Raw genomic sequence first — 18,964 nt, 5'->3', positions numbered from 1 at the left:
TTCTTTTTCTTGTCCACTCCCTCTCCATTTTCTGGCCCAAGTAACTGGAAGTACTCCAGGCCCCACTCTGGACTTACCCAGAGCCACTCACAGCCAGCTTAGGCCCCAGGTGTCTCCTTCCCATTGGTAGTCTCGAAGGGGCAGCTGGAGAAACTGCCTTGGAGATGGGAACTTGCCCAGGTCTATCATGGCTTCCAGGGCCCAGAGAATCTGGAGGCTTCACTGTCTGGTACAGCTGGCTCTGGACTCACTTCCTCTCGTACCCTTACCTGTCACGGCTGTGTGTCCCTGAGCAAGTTCCTGCATTTGGAAAATAGGGAGATGGTAATGTTAAACTCATAGAGCCATTGAGAATGTTACTTATTATGAGTACATTTTTAAAGTTTTATTTATTATTTATTTGAAAGGCAGAGATAGAGAAGAAGAGACAGAGGTCTTCCATCCACTGGTTTACTCCCCAAATGGCCACAATAGCCAAAGCTTGGCCAGGGCAAAGCCAGGAACCTGGAACTCCATCTGGGTCCTCCATGGGGGTGCAAGGGCCCAGGCACTTGGACCATCTTCCATTGCTTTTCTAGGCACATTAGCAGGGAGCTGGATTGGAAGTGGAGCGGCTGGGACTTGAAATGACACTCAAATTGGATGATGGCAGTGTAGGCAGTGGCCTTATCCACTATGCCACAATGCCAGCCCCTACATTTTTGACAGGTAATGAAATTGATGTTAAATTGGGTGATTATGGATACTTCCCTGTGTAAATGTTTCACTGATTTATCAAAAAACATTATTTAGCATTACCTATTTGTCAGACATTGAGTTCAGAACTTTTTTTTAAAATTAATTAATTTATTTGAAAGGCAGAGAGGGACAGAGAGAGAGAGAGAGAGAGAGAGAAATCTTCTATCTGCTGGTTTACTCCAAAGCTGGGAGCCAGGAGCTTCTTCCAGGTCTCCCATGAGAGTGCACGGGCCCAAGGATTTGGGCTGTCTTCTACTGCTTTCCCAGGCCATAGCAGAGAGCCGGATTGGAAGTGGAGCAGCTGGGTCTCAAACTGGCGTCCATATGGAATGCCAGCACTGCAGGTGGCAGCTATACCCACTATGCCCCAATGCCAACCCCAAGAGTTCAGAAATTAACATATAAAAACTCATGGACTCCTCACCACAATCCTATGAGGACAAGTGCTGCTCCTATCCTCACTTACACAAGAGGAGATTTAGCGACTTGTTCAACATAAGTGGGAGCTAGGATCTGAATCCAGTTTACATCTTCACACTGGCCTTTTCCAAGCCCTATTGGGAGCGATCTTGCTTTTTGTTGGCACAAAAGCCACAAGAAGTTGGTGATAGGTAGAGTTAGACTAATGCCTGCAACGGAGAAAATGATATAAAGATGGGTGAGCTTTATAGAGATCATCATACAATGTGGAAGAAAAAATGGGAACGTATCCTTCCCTCACTTCTATGATCACCCAGACTACTCTGTGTATGTGTGTGCATGTGTGTGTATGTGTGTGTGCTTGTGTGTATATGTATGTGTGTGTATGTGTGTGTGTCTGTGTATATGTGTGTATGTGTGTTTATGTGTGTGTATGTGTGTGCATGCGTGTGTGTATGTGTGTGCATGCGTGTGTCTGCATGTGTGTGTGTGTGTTGGGGAAGGTGAGGCTCCTGCATGTCCACAGTGTTCTGTTTTTATCTATATTGCCTGCAGCAAAATGAAAAAGAAAAGTACTCCGTGAACAGAGTGTAGAGATAGTGTTCAGTATGGACTCAACTTGCGATCCGGCAGAGAACTCACCGATCTGCGCCACAACTAAAAGCACGATTAACATCTGAGTCATTTACATTTGTTCTGCTCACTACCTGCCCTTGTCCAGGGTCCCACAGTTCCCTACAGCGAGGCAGAAGAGTCATCAGCAAAGCGATCACCAGCTACTCCAACTTCCGCGGTAGGTGCAGGTCGGGCTCCTGGGGCTGTGCGTGTGATCCCGTTTCTGGTTTGGGCTTGCTTGGGTAGGCTCCCTGTCCAGGTCATGCCTCCGCATCAGGACAGCACCTGGCTTGTGGGATAAACTATTGTCTGTGTTGTTCCAATGGGGAGACCAACACAGACATAACCTGGGCGCTGACTACTACTAACAGTCAGTGTGTACTTCCGTGCACTGTGCTCCAGGCCCAACGCTCAGTGTCAGCTGGTCAACATTTGCAATGATGGTGCTAGTAGATGAGGAAACTAGGGCTCCGAGGAGTTATGTGTTTAACCAATTTACGTCAGCTAAATGTGTAGGGCTTGGATTCAAGCCAAGGTCTCTCTGACTTCAGTGTGTGTGTTTTGCTGTCTGACCAGTGCTATACCAACAGTCCTCATTGTGGTGTGCCAAATGGGAGAGAATTTCCCTCATGTAGTTAGGATAAGATATGTACCCTTTTGGAAGAATAAACCAATATTAACGGAGAAAAAAAGTCTGGAAACAACTACCCAGAATATGAAGCAGAGAGCATCCTTTACCTAGGATCAACACATTTCTGGGTATATATATTTTGCTCTTAAGTTAATAGCAGGTTTGAAAAAAAATGTAGTTTCAAGAAATTTACTGATGGCACTTTTTTCCCTAAGGAAGAGTGTCCTGGTCCAATTTCTATTGCTATGACAGATTCTCTGAACTGGGTGATTTATAAAGAAAAGAGATTATATTTTGGACTGATGGTCCTGGTGACTGGGAAGGCCAAGACATTGGTGCCAGCATCGGGTTGGCTTCTGCATCCCAGTGGAAGAGCAAGGGGGCGTTTGCAGAAGAAGGAAAAGGGGGTCAAACTCCCATGATAGCCAATCCACTGCCTTGAGAAGAGCATTAATCCGGGGCCGGCGCCATGGCTCACTTGGTTAATCCTCTGCCTGCGGCGCTAGCATCCCATATGGGCGCCAGGTTCTAGTCCCGGTTGCTTCTCTTCCAGTCCAGCTCTCTGCTGTGGCCAGGGAAGGCAGTGGAGGATGGCCCAAGTGCTTGGGTGCCTGTACCCACATGGGAGACCAGGAAAAGGCACCTGGCTCCTGGCTTCAGATTGGCGTAGCTCCGGCTGTAGTGGCCATTTTGAGGGTGAACCAAAGGAAGGAAAACCTTTCTCTCTGTCTCTCTCTCTCACTGTCTAACTCTATCTGAAAAAAAAAAAAAAAAAAAAAAAAAAAAAAAAAAATCAATCCATTCATGACCCAAACATCTCCCACTAGTCCCTACCTCCCAACACTGCTACATTGAAGAATTAAACCCCAATGTGAGTTTTAGTGTGTGTGTATGTGTGTGAACCGTAATCAAAATACATCAAATAGAAGCTAGATGATTGGTTTATGCTGTTTATATGTGTTGAAATATTGCACCATACCCCACAAAATGTACAGGTATTTCATGTTAATCAAAAACTTAAAAAAATTAAGAAAGGGACACACAAATGACAAATATTGAGATGTCTTGGGTAAATGAGGAAACACTAATGGTAGGTGTGACTAGCCTGCTGGGGAAGTGCCCACGCTCCAAAGGTTCTTGCTAAAGCACTCAAAGGCTGTCCTTTGGCCCTTTGAGTTTTCTTGAAGCAGCTGGTTCTATTCTTGTCTCTGTGTGAGAGCTTGGGTACAGAACTCAACTTTCTGGTTCTTCTTGGGTCACAAGACACAATTAAATTTAGAATATAACAAGTCTGAACCCAGCTTAATAGTCAGATGCTACGCTTGACTTAACACTGTGGACTCCCCTGATCTGGAAGCAGGGCATTGTGCAGGAGAGCGGTCAGCTTGCTCTCCTCTTCTAGCCGATCCATTGCCAGGTTGGAGGTGGAAGGGGAGCAAAAGATGAAAGTGTTCAGAGGTGCTCTCTTTGACAAGAGCTGTTAGACCGTGTGGCTTAGCACTGCTGCAGACTCTGTTGTGGCTGCTTCCGTGGGTTCCTTGAGTGCCTCCAACAGCCATTCCCCCCAAACTCATGAAACTTTCTTACCTGTAATTCTCTTGATCTGGCTGGATCCATCTCTTTTCTGGTCAGTCTACTGTGACTCCGTCCCCAGACTCAAGGCACCTGACCATTCACTGTCTTCTTCCTGCTGCTGAGGTCCATGGCCTTCCCAGCTGTCTGTGTGGACTGCATCTAGGACAACGCCATGCCTGCTCTTTCTTGTATCCTTTACTCTATCGAACCCCATAGTACAAGCTGTCATCTTCCGTGGTCATCTTCACTTTAGCGAGCCTCCCACCTTAGTGCATTCTCAGGTGACTCAGACACCTGCTATTGTGTTTCCAACACCTTGTAGGTGGCACTTCATAGGACCCTGAGGTCAGCATACAGTGTCATTTGAGAGATGGCTCACAACCCTAAGACTTCCCTGCCAAGAAGGAAAGAGAAAAGCATGGAGTGTTTTTTTTTTCCTGAAGATTTATTTATTTATTTGAAAGGCAGAGTTACAGAGAGGCGGGGAGGGGTGGGTGACAGAGAGAGAGAGAGAGAGAGAGAGAGAAGTTTTCCATCCACTGGTTCACTGCTCAGATGGCCACAATGCTGATTTGAAGCCAGGAGCTTCCTCCAAGTCTCCCACCCACCCGGGTGCAGGGGTCCAAGGACTTGGGCCATCTTCCACTGCTTTCCCAGGCCATAGCAGAGAGCTGGATCGGAAGTGGAGCAGCCAGGACTCAAACTTGTGCCATATAGGATGCCAGCACTGTAGGTGGTGGCTTTACCTGCTACGCCACAGTGCTGGCCCTGTGGAGTAGGTTTTGAGAACCTCATCTGGGTTGTCTAACTAAAGGTATGAACTATTAGAGCAAGTCAATAAAGACTGGAAGAGAAAATTGCTTTCTCAAATGTGTAAGTATTAAGAAAATCAGGGAAACATGACAACACTAAAGAACAAAAATCAAGCACCAATAACTGAACCCCAAAATGAGATCTGTTACCTGCCTGACATAGAAGTCAAAATATTCATTTAATGAAGCTCAGTGAGCTTAAGAGAACACATATAGGGGCTGGCGCTGTGGCGCAGTGAGTTAAAGCCCCAGCCTGCAGCGCCAGCATCCCATATGGGTGCCGGTTCGAGTCCCAGCTGCACCTCTTCCCATCCAGCTCCCTGCTATGGCCTGGGAAAGCAGTAGAAGATGGCCCAAGTCCTTGGGCCCCTGCACCCGTGTGGGAAACCTGGAAGGAGAATGCATATAGACAAAAGAAAAGTAGGATAATATCACACTACTGAAAGGAGAAGTTCAATAAAGAGATAAAAATCATAAAAAAGAACTAAACAGAAGTTCTGGATCTGGCTGGAGAGGTGAGAGGTAGTGCGTTGAGATCGTATCTGAGCTGATGATGGCAACAGGGCTGACCCTGCACCCATGAGGCCAGTTGAGGAGGAGCCTGAGGAGGAGCCGGACTTTTCTCCATTGTCTCTGCCACTGCTTTCTCCAGCCTTGGAGCCCTCCCAGGGGACCTGAGATGTCTCCAGGGTCAGGAGTCTGAGGATTTGCTTGGCCCTGCTCCTCCTCTTCCTCTTTGGCCTGGAGCACAAGAGGTCACGGGGACCTCTCTAGTAGTGGTGGCTCAGGCCAACATGTCAGATGTTAGCCCCAGTGTCCCCACAAGCAGAGCCGGGTGGGTGCTGGCGGAGGTGCCCCTGTGGTGAGTGCTCTGGGAACACCGGTCACTGCTATGTGTTATGTGGCATGTTGTGAAGACTGTTTGTGAGTCTGATGCAGTTTGACTTCCTGAGATTCCACCTTAGCGAGAAAGAAGAGGGAAACATTCTTGGAGAGAAAACTAAACCCTTAAGGAAGCCAGAATTTGTCTTTACACGTGGTTGTCAGATCATTTACCAAAATGGAGACTTTTCCCAAAAATTTCCTCCTGGTGGGGACCTTGGGCTGTCAAGTTCCCAGTCTGAGTTTCAAAAGGTGTTGATGGATGAATAGTTAGGATATGAACGTCATAAAGTTGATGATCAGACTCTCAAAGCTGAACACGTGCGGTTACAGGATGTGTACATGAACTCAAGCCCCTGTTAGATTAAGAGCAAACTCACCAGAGAAACTCCAGCTGTTGCTTGAGGAGCTAAGAGGGGAATTACTACAGAAAACTGAAGACTTAGATGAACTGAAACTGCAGGTATTAACTCCATAACAATCGGAATTATGTGAAGAACACAGATACAACAAGAATTTGAAACTCCAGTGAGAGAACCTTTTTTAGAACCCAAATGAAGTAGAAAAGCAAAGAGCTGGTTATACTAAGTTTCACTAGGAACATAGATTTCTCAAACTAGAACTTGAAAACCATAAATAAGGATTTTCCAGTACTTTGGAAGAAAAAATTACAATGTGGGTCAGAGCTTGCAAAACAGGAAAAAGATAAAGAACTACATGAAAAGCTCATTTGTGTCAGAAATTAACAGATGTAGAGGCTATAGTAGCAGAATTAAAGGCTGAGAAACGGAAATATCCACAGAATACTTGGAGGGTTTGCCAGTTGGCCGAGATGATGGCTACAGTCAGGTCCCTGGAAGCGGAAGCATAGACAGGTGAACTACAGGCTGAGTGTTTGGAAAAATGGCTACAAACAGTGGACAGAATGCTTTTCAAGTCAATGCATTTCATAAAGCTGAATGAGAAATGCATCGACCAACACAGTCAAATACTTTGAACAGTAAAACCAATTAGAGATAACAGACAGCCGACTGGAGGCAGCGAGAGCTATGAGTGAGCTAGAAGGGAAAAGGAGTAAGATTTAAAGTGAGCTGCATGGATGAGTCAGCGAGATTCTCAAATCAACCCCCAGGCTTGGAGGAAGAAAAGGACTGTGCGTTACTGCGTGAAGCCCAAGCTGCCAAGGAAGGAGAGCATAAAAACCTGCGGTGTCAGAAGACAAAGAGATTAGCAGATTTGGAGGCAATGAGAGTGGAATATGGTAACAGCCATTCTGATAAGGGTGAGGTGATAATTCATTATGGTTTTTAATTGCATTTCCCTGATGGCTAGTGATATTGACAGTTTTCTCACATAATTGTTGTTCATTTGTATTTCTTCTTTTGAGACAGTCTACTTAGGTCTTTTGGCCATTCATAACTGAATTGGTTGTTTTTTTGTTGTCGATTTTTTTGAGTTGCAGATATACTCTGGATATTAATTCTTTGTTGATAGTAGTTGGCAAATATTTCCCCCATTCTGTTGAATGTCTCTTCACTCTATTGATAGTTTCCTTTGCTACACAGGAGCTTCTGAGTTTGATATGATCCCGTTTATCTAGTTTTGCTTTTGTTGCCTGTCCTCTGGGGACCTTACCCAAAAAGTCATCCCCTACACCAATGTCCTGAAGTGTTTCCCCTACATTTTCTTCTGGTAATTTCAGATAGTCTTTACAAAAATAAAAAAGTCATAAAATTCACATGGCATCAAAAACCCTGAATAATCAAAGTGATCATGACCAAGGAGAGCAAAGCTAGAGATACCACACTTCCTGGATTCAAAATATATGAGTATTATCAAATTCCAGCAATCAAATCAACATGGTACCGCCATGGAAGTAGACATATAGACCAATGGAACAGAACACAGAGTGCGAAAACACATACACTGCACCTCCACACCCATAGGGTCTCCTGATCTTTGACAAGGGTGCCAAGAGTGTGCAATGGGATGGAGGAGGGAGAGTCTTTTCAAAAACCGGTGTTGGGAAACTGGATATCCACATACAAGGATTATGCTGGACTCCATATTACATCTTACACAAAAATCAACTCAAATGCATTGAAGACATAATTGCTCGATTTGAAATCATGACATTACTAAAAGAAATTGTAGGGAAAAATCTTGACATTGGCCTTGGCAATGGCCTGGAGAAGACGTCAAAAGTACAAGTAAGATCAAACATAAATAAGTGGGCTTGCATCAAAGTAACAAGCTCTGTACAGCAAAAGAAACAACAAAATTGAGTCACAATTTTAAAAATGGGAGAAAATATGTTCTTTTTATTTTTTAAAAAAGATTTACTTGTTTGAAAGGCAGAGTAAAAATAGAGAGAAGAGGAGACAGACTGAAAGAGAACTTGTATCCACTATATTACTCCCCAAGTGGCCTCAACCACCAGGAATAGGCCAGGAGCCTGGAACATTCCATCTGGGTCTTCCACGTTAGTGGGAGGGGTCCAAGTACCGGGGCCATCTTCTGCTGCTTTCCCAGGTGCACTGGGAGGGAGCTGGAAGGGAAGCAAAGCAGCCAGGATTTGACCTGGTGCTCTGACATGGGCTGCTGGCATCACAGGCAGTGGTTCAACGCCCTTCGCCACAATGCCAGCCCAAGGGAGGAAATATTTTTCAAACAATTATCTGATGAAGAGTTAATATCCAAAATATAGGGCCGGTGCCGTGGCTCACTTGGTTAATCCTCCACCTTTGGCACCGGCATCCTATATGGGCACCGGTTCTAGTCCCGGTTGCTCCTCTTCCAGTCCAGCTCTCTGCTGTGACCTGGGAAGGCAGTGGAGGGTGGCCCAAGAGTTTGGGCACCTGCACCTGCATGGGAGACCAGGAGGAAGCACCTGGCTCCTGGCTTTGGATCGGCGCAGCGCGCCGGCTGTAATGGCCATTTGGAGGGGTGAACCAATGGAAGGAAGACCTTTCTCTCTGTCTCTCTCTCTCACTGTCTAACTCTACCTGTCTTTATGTCTCTCTCTATCTCTCTCTCTCTCTCTCTCTCTCTCTATATATATATATATATATATATATATATATACAAAAGGAACTCACACAAATGAGCAGCATAAAACTGATAATCCAATTAAGAAATGGGCGAAGAATCTGACTAGACATATCTCCAAAGAAAACATGTAGATGTCCAACATTGTATGATGCTCAACTTCATCAATCACTGGGGAAATGCAAATAAAAAACAAAAAATGAGATATTGCTTCACCCATGTTAGGATAGCTATGATCAAAAAGTCAAAAGATGATAGATCGTGAAAAGTATCTGGAGAAAAGGGAACTCCCATACATGGTTGTGGGTATGTAAAATATGTAACCCCAGAGAACAGTAAATAGAGCTAACATACAATCTAGGAATCCCACTTCTTGATAGAGATCCAAAGAAACATGTTCATTTCAGCATTACTCACAAGAGCCAAGATTCCACATCTACACCTAAATGTCTGTCAATAAAGAAAATGTGATATTAGCAAATGTGATGTAAGCAAAGCAGACGCTCAGGTCGGGTATGTGTCTGTTGTCAGGTGGGCAGAGGGACAGGAGGGATACCTACAAGATCAGCATGAAGAATTATTTTTTAAAAAGATTTATTTTTATTTATTCAAAATGGAGAGAGAGAGAGAGACAGAGTCAGAGAGGGATATCTTACATCTGCTGGTCACTCTCCAAATGGCCACAGTGGCTGGGGCTGGGCCAAGTGGAAGCCAGGAGCCAGAAGCTTCATCTGGGTCTCCCCCATGGGTACAGGGCCCCAAGCACTTGGGCCATCTTCTGACTCATTAGTAGGGAGTGATCAGAAGTGGAGCAGTCAGGGCTTGAACCGGCGCCCATATGGGATGCCAGTGTCACAGGTGGCGGCTCAACCCATTACACCACAATGCCAGCCCCTGAAGAATTCTTAGAAGCCCTTCATCTTGCTTCATACCTCTCCCCCCGCTTTCCGTGTCCAGATTGCCAACAGCAACTGAGAAGGAAGAAAGGAGCCCCCGACGACATATATGCGGACCCGTCTGGTCAGCACCATGAAGCTCTGCACACCACTCGTCCTGACACTCTTCTGCCTGGTGCTGCCGACTGTGCTGGGAGAAATGAAGAAACGATACAGCAGTAGGTGTGAGGCTGGGTGGGTGGCCAAGGGAGGAGGGGCTATGCCTGTTCCTGGACAAGCGAGGGGCTTCATGCCTGGCACATCTGACTCAGGACCACCTCCAGACCCTTTGTGTGCACAGAAATCCAAGGAATTCCCAAGCTGATGTCCTTTACTGCTTCCTGTTCCAACCTTGAGCATGGCAATGAGGATCAGCCTAGTTTTATATACATTTCACGGGCTGGAAAGAAGGCGGGGCACCGACACAGCGCTCCTACTTCCCCCCCTTCAGAACTGCTGCACCCTAGCTGTGCTTACTTGGATGAGCACCAAGTGGATATTTCCTAATACAGGCTGAGCATCCCCAGTCTGGAAATTTGAAATCCAAAATGCTCCAAAATCCATAGCTGTTTTTTAAAGATGTATTTATTTATTTGAAAGGCAGAGTTACAGAGAGAGAGGAAGAGAGAGAGAGATCTTCCATCCACTGGTCCACTCCCCAAATGGCTGCATTGGTCAGAGCTGGGCCAACCTGAAGCCCAAGGGAGGAAAGAGCTTCTTCCGGGTCTCCCACGAGTATGCAGGGGCCCAAGCACTTGTGCCGTCTTCCACCATTTCCCAGGTGCACTAGCAGGGAGCTGGATCAGCAATGGAGCAGCTGGGACTCGAACTGGCGCCTACAGGGGATGTAGGCTTTACCTGCTATGCCACAGCACTGGCCCCCAAAATACAGAACTTTGATTTTTCACCTGACACTGTGGGTAGAAAATTTCATGCCTTATCTACTGTGATACTGGTCATTGTCAAAATGCAGGTGCATTAAAAATATTGTATAAAATTACCTTCAGGCTGTGTGTATAAGATGTAGATGAGAACGAATTTTGTATTTAGACTTGGTTCCCATCCCCAAAGACAGCCTGTTATGTATATGCGAATATTCTAGTATTTGAAAAAAAAAATCCCAAAGCCAAAAAATATCTGGTTCCCCATGCGTTTTGGATAAGGGACCCTCAACCTGCACATGCTGGTAGTGACAGAATCTCCCAGAATCTGAAGAGACAGAAACGAGTCGTGAGAGGGGTTTCTACTGTGACAAGGTCGGGGGTCATCCAAGAAGAAAAGGGTATGGATGGAGGTGTTGAGGAGAAAGGGCAAGAGCGATACAAATTTGGAGAGGACAAGGGAACCTGTTCCTTGCCCGCCCTGGCCTAGCTTCCCTACACTGCAGCGGGGGGGAGGCTCTCTCTGGCTCTGAGGGATTCTGTTGCATAAGTGCAGCCCGCACAGGAGGCACATGGGCTCTGGGGGTGCCCAAGTCCCGCTCTGGCATGCTCTGCGGCACTGGGGAGACCCACCGGAGTGGGGGCCTGGCAGAGGGGTCCCGGCCACAGGGCCCTGCCTACCTCTGGCTGTCGTGTCTCCATTCCAGAGGAAGAACTGTTAATTGTGGAATGCTGGGGAGAGCCAACCGTTTCGGACTGCAGGAACAAGTGTTCGAGAAGCTTTAAATGTTTCCAGGAAAATCACACGTGCTGCTGGACCTACTGTGGAGACATCTGCTGGAGAGAGCCGGTGAGCTGGGAGATTCTCACCCTCTTCCCGGAGGCCGCACTCCCTGAACTGACCACAGAGCTTCCACAAAAGCCCGGGCGCGAAAGTAGCAGAAGGCAGTGTCCCCCAAACCCAGAAAGCGGTTCATTAACAACCAAGCCAGGACAGCGGGGGGAGCGTCACCTCCACACCTGTGCTGTCTTTCTGATGTTACTCAGCAGTTTGCCGTGTGGCTGACTTTTGTCCAGATTTCTAAGCACAATGTGCAGAGTCAGACCCTCCCACATGTTCGTGTCACACGGCCAGGTCCAGTCTTTACGTTTTTCTGTTCAGTGGACCAGTGCCGCACCTGCTCGGAAGTGGACAATTCCTGTTGTTACATTTAATAGTCCCGCCCTGTTAGCTGGTGGACGTGGGGACTGGAAAGCTTGCAGAAGAGCGTTTGTGTCTGAGTTCCCGGCGTCTGAGAGTATAACCTTCTTCTCTTTCAGGACACTGACTACTAAGTGCTAAAGCCCTGAACTTGCTCCAGTTGACGGCCAGTAGGCTTCGGAGCTCTGCTGTGTGGCTGCTTTTAGGAACCCCAGTCTATTCTTCCTGAGGGCAGGACAGGGTCAAGCCTCTGACAATAAATGCATTTACCAACCCCGGTGGGCTTAGCTCCTTCTTTTCCATCTCACTACCCTTGATCACCCGCACCACTATCTGCAGTGCCGCTCCCTTCCTGCAGTGGGCGCCAGCTCCCCGCCTCGTCCTGCCCCGTCTGACAGCGTCGGAACTGGCAGGCTAATCTCACCGGCTTCACAGAGTGGAAGTTTATTCCTCTGTTTTCACGTCGGCACGTGGCAAGCAGCCCTTGCATCCCATCCTTCAGAGAGCAGGTCTCTGGAAATTTGTTTCTTACAGCGGCATGGGTCAATAATTCTTGGGTATTTAAAAAAATATTTATTTTTTAAAGATTTATTTATTTATTTGAAAGTCAGAGTTACACAGAGAGAGAAGGGGGGTGGGGAGAGAGTCAGTCTTCCATCTGCTGGTTCACTTTCCAAATGACCACAATGGCCAGGTCTGGAACAGGCCAAAGGCAAGAGCCAGGAACTCCATCCAGGTCTCCCACTTGGCAGGGACCTAAGCCCTTGAGACATCTTCTGTTGCTTTCCCAGACACAACTACCCCCAAGGGTCTGTGTTGGTGGTGGATCACGTGAAATTTCCCAAGGCCTCCTTGACTAAGGACAACCCTTTGCAAAGAGGGACATGAACGTGAAATCCCTGGAGCCTTGCGATGCTTCTGAGGTGGCCAGGGGCTCTGGTGTGATGGAGGAGTTTTTCATCTATGATGTCGCTTTTATAGGATGACTGAAGAAGCTCTAAATTGGAGCATAAGACTGTACGCTGGCCTGTGGGCATGATCTTCCTGCCTGAATTCTCTTCACATCTACTCCAGTTGCCCATAGTGACCCAACCCAGCCCCAAGGTCATTTCAGAGGAGCTGTGATTGTACGGGGTAAGAAGGAGTCTGTACCCTTGGCAATCCATTTCTAGCACTCACAATAGGGCCATGGAAGGTCCCATAGCCACCCTGCATGGATGCACCCTTAGCAGCATCACCATGAACCACCTGTCCCCCAACCTTTCCATGTTCCCTTGGATCAAACGAAGAGCGATCCCATAATGAAGAGGCCTGGGAGAAGGTGGGACCATTCAGTTAATGAGAGACACCAGAGTCTCAGACCTTGCCAGCCATTCTAGTTTCCAGCATAGCAGAGGCCATACTGGTGGGTGATGGACAGGGGAGGTTTGGGGTCAGCGTAGGCACCTCCCAGCTTGCCTTTGGTCTCAGGGAATGCAAGGCAGAAATCAAAAAAAGGACTCCAGAGGAAACACCCTCCCCTGGCTGCATCAGATCCTCTCTCTTGTGGCCTTGGGCAGGCCACGTGGCATCCTTGGGCCTCCTTGTCCTCACTATAGGGAGACAGTAATCTGAACCTCACAAGGGGATTGGGGAGAATGGGGTGGGGACGGACCAAGGTCAGGGGCAGGAAGGCAACCCCTGGGGCTTCCCACTCCACGCCCCAGGTGTTAACCTTCACCCACCTCATGTTTGATCAAGCCCTTCTCACATCAGGGTGAGGAATGTTCTTAGCATTGGGAGCGGCCGCACCTGATAGTGCTGGTTCACTGAGCAGGGCAACAGGGGGCGGGGCCTCCTGGGGGTTGGCAGGGGTGTCTGGGCCAAACAGCGGGAGTGGGGAAGGGAAGGGCAGGGAGAGGTTGGCGATCAGGGCCCCAGCGGGGCGGGGCATGTGTGGGAGCTGCAGTGGGTTCTTAACGACCACAAGCAGTGGGAAGAAGAGAGGCTGGGTCTGAGCATTGGTTCTGGTTTATTGAACAGGGACACGGAGTTCAGACAGTGGAGAGGGCAGCGTTCCTGCTTGTGATTGGAGGTCCTTGCTAATGAGACGTGGGCACAGCGTGTGAACAGCGGGCTGGGGCAGCAGGGTGCACGGCCCCGTCTCCTACTTACTGGGGCTCAAGCAAACGTTCCCGCAGAAGCTCGCACAGCATTTGTTATTTGCTTGACAGTTTCTGTGTGATTCACAGGGGCGATGACATAGATACATTGGAGGCGGCCTCTTACACAGTTTGATTTCTTCTTCGAGCTCTTCTTCTAGAAAGAAGCGGGAACAAGAGAATGGAAAGCTGTGCCTAGGCAGCGCCCTCCAGAACCCCGGAACCCACGCTCCACTCGCTGGAGTCCTCCAGCACCCCGGAACCCACGCTCCACTCACTGGAGTCCTAGGCTTTTTTGGGGGAGCTTCCTTTGTGCTTGTCACCGAACCCTGGTGCTGGGTAGTGTCTTAGAGTCCAGGTCTCCCCACTCTCCCTTCCCCACGTGCCGTGTAGAAGTGAACAGCTCTCCACACACCTGCAGCCAGGACCTCGCCTCCCTTCTTGGCCACAGCTTTGGTGAAGTCACTTCTATAGAGCCTGCTCTCTGATCCCGAGAGCTCAAGTAAACCAGAGACATTTTCCACACCCTCGCCCACTGTCCCAGAGTTTGCAGATCCAGAAGAAGATGGAGTAGCCTTGTACCCACCCCTCCCTATCACTGTCTCCAGTACCCACCAGCACCCTCCTGCTCCCTCTGATGCATGGCCCCACCTTGGCCCTGTATTCCCCATAGTTTGCCTGTCCCATGCCTTTCCTTTCTACACCCACCCCATCTCTATGCCTGCCCCTACCCCCTTCAAGACCTCTGAATGTTTACCCCTCGTGCAGTGTGTAGATCGAAGAATAAATCTTGGGATTCCTTCTCATTCTGAGCCCTGCTGCACTTTTCACCACAACATGTATCCTTTGTCTCTTGATGTTTAGAATAGACAGGTGGATAGATGATAGATAGATAGATAGATAGATAGACACCCCGTCGTGACCTCCAGCTGTAGGGCCATGGTTCGGGATGGCCTGGCGTGTGCCCAGCTCTGTGAGCAGAGGTCCCAGCTCCCAAGTCCTCCTGAGACCAGGCGCAGCTCCTCACTGCCCCTCCCCACGGCCCCGGCAGGTCATCACCTACCCTCCACCGTTCTTGTCCGCTCACGGGGCCCTCCCTGGGCCTGCAGCAGCAGCATACAAAGCAGCAGAACGGGCAGCAGAGCCTGGGGCGGCATCACTCTGACCAGAGCCATAGCCAAGTCTGGCCCGGATGTCACAGACTTCCTTGTAGGACTGGAGGTGGAGAGGGAAGGCGAGAGAGGATCCCCCCGCCCCCCCCTCCCCCCAGCTCCTCGCTGCCTCCACTGGCCAAGCCAGGGCAGAGCAAGAGAGCCCTGGGCTGTGCTGTGGGATTGGGCTTCACCTCCTTTCCTATACCCAGCCCTCTCTCTGGGCTGACGAATTTTATCTTTTCTGAAAGATGCAGCCTACATACATTTTCTAATTACAAAATAGTTTACGTTTAAAAAAGAAAAATATAATTAAAAGCAATGATAACCTCACTGCTTAGGAGGAGCCCACGCTCCATTGGATTGTCTTCCACCTTCTCTGTGTATTTACACGATCTTTCCTTCTTACATGTTTCAGTCTCACTTCTTTTATCGCTGATCTCCTGCCATCCGTAGTCATAAATGCTTCACAGACATGGCGTTCCATAATTCCATGGTTCTCAGTTTATACAAGTGTCTACAGAGGCCGGCGCTGTGGCATAGTAGGCTAAGTCTCTGCCTGCAGTGTTGGCATCCCATTTGGGCGCCAGTTTGAGTCCTGGCTGCTCCATTTCCTATCTAGCTCCCTGCTGTGGCCTGGGAAAGCAGTAGAAGATGGTCCAAGTCCTTGGGCCCCTGTACCCGTGTGAGAGATCCAGAAGAAGCTCCTGGCTCCTGGCTTCGGCCCAGGCCCTTGAGGCCATTTGGGGAGTGAACCAGAGGATGGAAGACCTTTCTCTCTGTCTCTCCTCTCTGTCTGAACTCTACCTCTCAAATAAATAAATAAAATACTAAAAAAAGGTCTATTGTAAACTATTTGTTTACTGATATTCTATGCAATGTCATATAGGACATTTTTATGCATAAGTCCTTGGTCTTTTTATTCTAAACTAAGAGAGAGAGAATTTCTGGGGAAAGTCAGTAGGTATTTCCTGTGTAAGTATATAAACACTTATATGCATATACACACAAAAATACGCACACAGGTTGAGCATTCCCCATCTCTAAGTCTGAAATCCCAAATGGTGGCCGTCGTGAAGTTAAAAAATTCCACACCTGCTGGCGCCACAGCTCACTAGGCTAATCCTCCGCCTGTGGTGCCGGCACACTGGGTTCTAGTCCCGGTCGGGGCGCTGGATTCTGTCTTTGTCACTCCTCTTCCAGGCCAGCTCTCTGCTATGGCCCAGGTGTGCAGTGGAGGATGGCCCAAGTGCTTGGGCCCTGCACCCGCATGGGAGACCAGGAGGAAGCACCTGGCTCCTGGCTTTGGATCAGCGTGGTGCGCCGGCTGCAGCAGCCATTAGGGGGGTGAACCAACGGAAAAGGAAGACCTTTCTGTCTCTCTCTCTCACTATCCACTCTGCCTGTCAAAAAAACACCTGACCTCATTCTATGTACTGCTGTCGAAATGCAGACACATTCCTCACTGTGTGGAATTAGTTTCAGGCTATGTGTGGCATGTGTATGGTGTATAAGTGGATTTTGTATTTAGATTTGGTTCCCATCTCCAAGGTATCTCATATACCCCCACACACTGCGGGGTGGAGGGGAGAGGGTGGGGTGGGGGAGGGGAGAGCGAGGACACACAAGAGCAGGACGAGCGATCTGGCTTCACACCAGCCATCGTTTTCCTCTGCTGATGATTTCCTCTGCATGCTGATTTCTTCAAACCCCAGAAAACACTAAAGGAATCAACGGGGAGACACTAGCCAGAATCTGCGGGCTCTTTTTTTGTTTGTTTGTTTGTCAGAGTTAGTGAGAGAGAGAGAGACAGAGAGAAAGATCTTCCTTCCGTTGGTTCACCTCCCAAATGGCCGCTATGGCCGGTGCTGCGCCGATCCGAAGCCAGGAGCCAGGTGCCTCTCCTGGTCTCCCATGGGGTGCAGGGCCCAAGCACTTGGGCCATCCTCCACTGCACTCCCAGGCCTGGAAGAGGGGCAACCGGGACAGGATCGGTGCCCTGACCGGGACTAGAACCTGGTGTGCTGGCGCCGCAGGCGGAGGATTAGCCTATTGAGCCGCGGCACCGGCCTAGGGGTTTAATCTTAACTGACGATGCATGGTCTAGACAGGAGCAGATCTTCTCTTTTGCAACACTCATGTTTTGGATCCATTGCTTTCTGGCACTGGAGATCTAGTTTAAGGGAATCTTTAGCATCAGAAAAACAGATAAATGTAAAATATACCATTTGTAATATAAATGAGATGTGCAAGATACATGTGAGAAAAATTGTAAATCTTTCTAAGAGTAGATACTACTGAAGACCAAACTAGATGGAGAGCTAAGTAGTTCAATAAAAAGATGGTGTTACAAGGATAGCGTCCTCACATTACTCTGCAGGGTCAGGGTAATTTGAATAAAACCCCGAGAATATCTTGAGAAAGTCCTAACATTTATATGAAAATGCAAAATAACAAAACAATTAGATAGATCCTACCAAACAGTAAGATTTATTACCATGTTCTAAAGACTGAGTGCAGTTTTACACAAACGATCCTGGCGTTTCCCAAAGGAGTAAGCTAGCGCACTCAGGAGCAGTCCCGCACACACAGGGGAAGTTATCAGGTGGCTGAGCCAAGAGAAACTCTTCAATAACTGATCTTGAACGCTTGCTTCTATGGAAGGAAAAGATGAAGTTAAGCTCTGCAGTCGTCCACTTCTGTTGCTGTAACAAAATGCCCGAGGCTGAGTGCGTTACAGATATAAACTCCAGAGGTTTATTTAGTTTTGGAGACGGAAGGCCCATAGTCAGGTGGCCCCCGGTGAAGGCCTCGGGGCGGATGACAGTGGTGGCAGTGCATCTGCGAGTGAGCACACAGTCACAGCAAGTCAGAGGGGCTTGGGGCTACACACACTCTTAGAGCAACCCACTCGTGTGGGACCTAACCAGGGTCCCTCAAGAACTACTTGAATCCTTTCTGAAGGCGGTCCCCCAGGGACCTAATTACCTGGCCCTAGGTCCCCTCCTAAATGTGTTACCCCCTCCCAGCCCTGACACACTGGGGACCCAGGTCCTGGCATGCTAATCTTTGGGAGACACACTTCAACAAAATCAGGGCTTTGCCTCACACCTCTCAAAAAATCACCTCCAGATGTTTACAGATGTTAATGCAAAATTCAAAATTTCAAATCATTGAAAAGAACACAGAACCAACGTGCCCCCATGTTCTTGGGTAGTGTAGTGTAGGGAATTCAAATCTTTTTGTTTGGTCCTTTTTTTTAATTTGTCAGATAGTGTTAGACAGTGAGAGAGAGAGACAGAGAGAAAGGTCTTCCTTCCATTGGTTCACCCCCCAAATGGCCTTTACGGCCGGTGCTGCGCTGATCTGAAGCCAGGAGCCAGGTACTTTCTCCTGGTCTCCCTATGCGGGTGCACCTCAAGTGGACCTGGGCCATCCTCCACTGTCCTCCCAGGCTGCAGTAGAGAGCTGGACTGGAAGAGGAGCAACTGGGACAGAACCAGCGCCCCAACCGGGACCAGAGGAGGATTAGCCGAGTGAGCCACTGCGCCAGCCTTTTGTTTGGTTCTTTTTAAAGATCCTTTTATTTGGAAGATAGAGTTTCAGAGAGATGGAGAGAACTGGCCCAGACCCAAACCAGGAGCTGGGGACCCTATCCTGGTCTCCCACATGAGCAGCAGGGGCCCAAGCACTTGGACCATGCACCACTGCCTTCCCAGGTGCATATGCAGGAAACTGAATCAGTGGAGCAGCCGGGACCCAGACTGCTGATCTGATACGGGGACGCCAGCGTCAAGAGTGGCTGCTTAGCCCGTTGTGCCCCAGTGCTGATCTAGTGAATTCAAACCTTATCTCCACTACACATAGATGAACGGTCTCTCTATCTAGGTTTTGCCTCAGCTTTTTTATCCGTGTAAGAAGGTTAATAACTGCA

General features: G+C 48.5%; 1 protein-coding gene across 1 annotated transcript; it reads right to left on the bottom strand.

Moving 5' to 3' along the window:
* Nucleotides 1–1,861: 1,861 nt before the first annotated feature.
* Nucleotides 1,862–15,036, bottom strand: WFDC10A (WAP four-disulfide core domain 10A). The gene is made up of 3 exons (XM_062202568.1): nucleotides 14,943–15,036; nucleotides 13,893–14,033; nucleotides 1,862–1,893 (listed from the first exon to the last, which is right to left on the bottom strand). The coding sequence occupies exons 1-3, from the start codon at nucleotides 15,034–15,036 to the stop codon at nucleotides 1,862–1,864; spliced, it is 267 nt and encodes an 88-aa protein (XP_062058552.1).
* Nucleotides 15,037–18,964: the final 3,928 nt, after the last annotated feature.

This window comes from Lepus europaeus, chromosome 10, assembly GCF_033115175.1.
Source record: "Lepus europaeus isolate LE1 chromosome 10, mLepTim1.pri, whole genome shotgun sequence".
In the NCBI taxonomy this organism is placed as follows: domain Eukaryota; kingdom Metazoa; phylum Chordata; class Mammalia; order Lagomorpha; family Leporidae; genus Lepus; species Lepus europaeus.
This window is presented reverse-complemented; position numbering and strand designations above follow the sequence as displayed.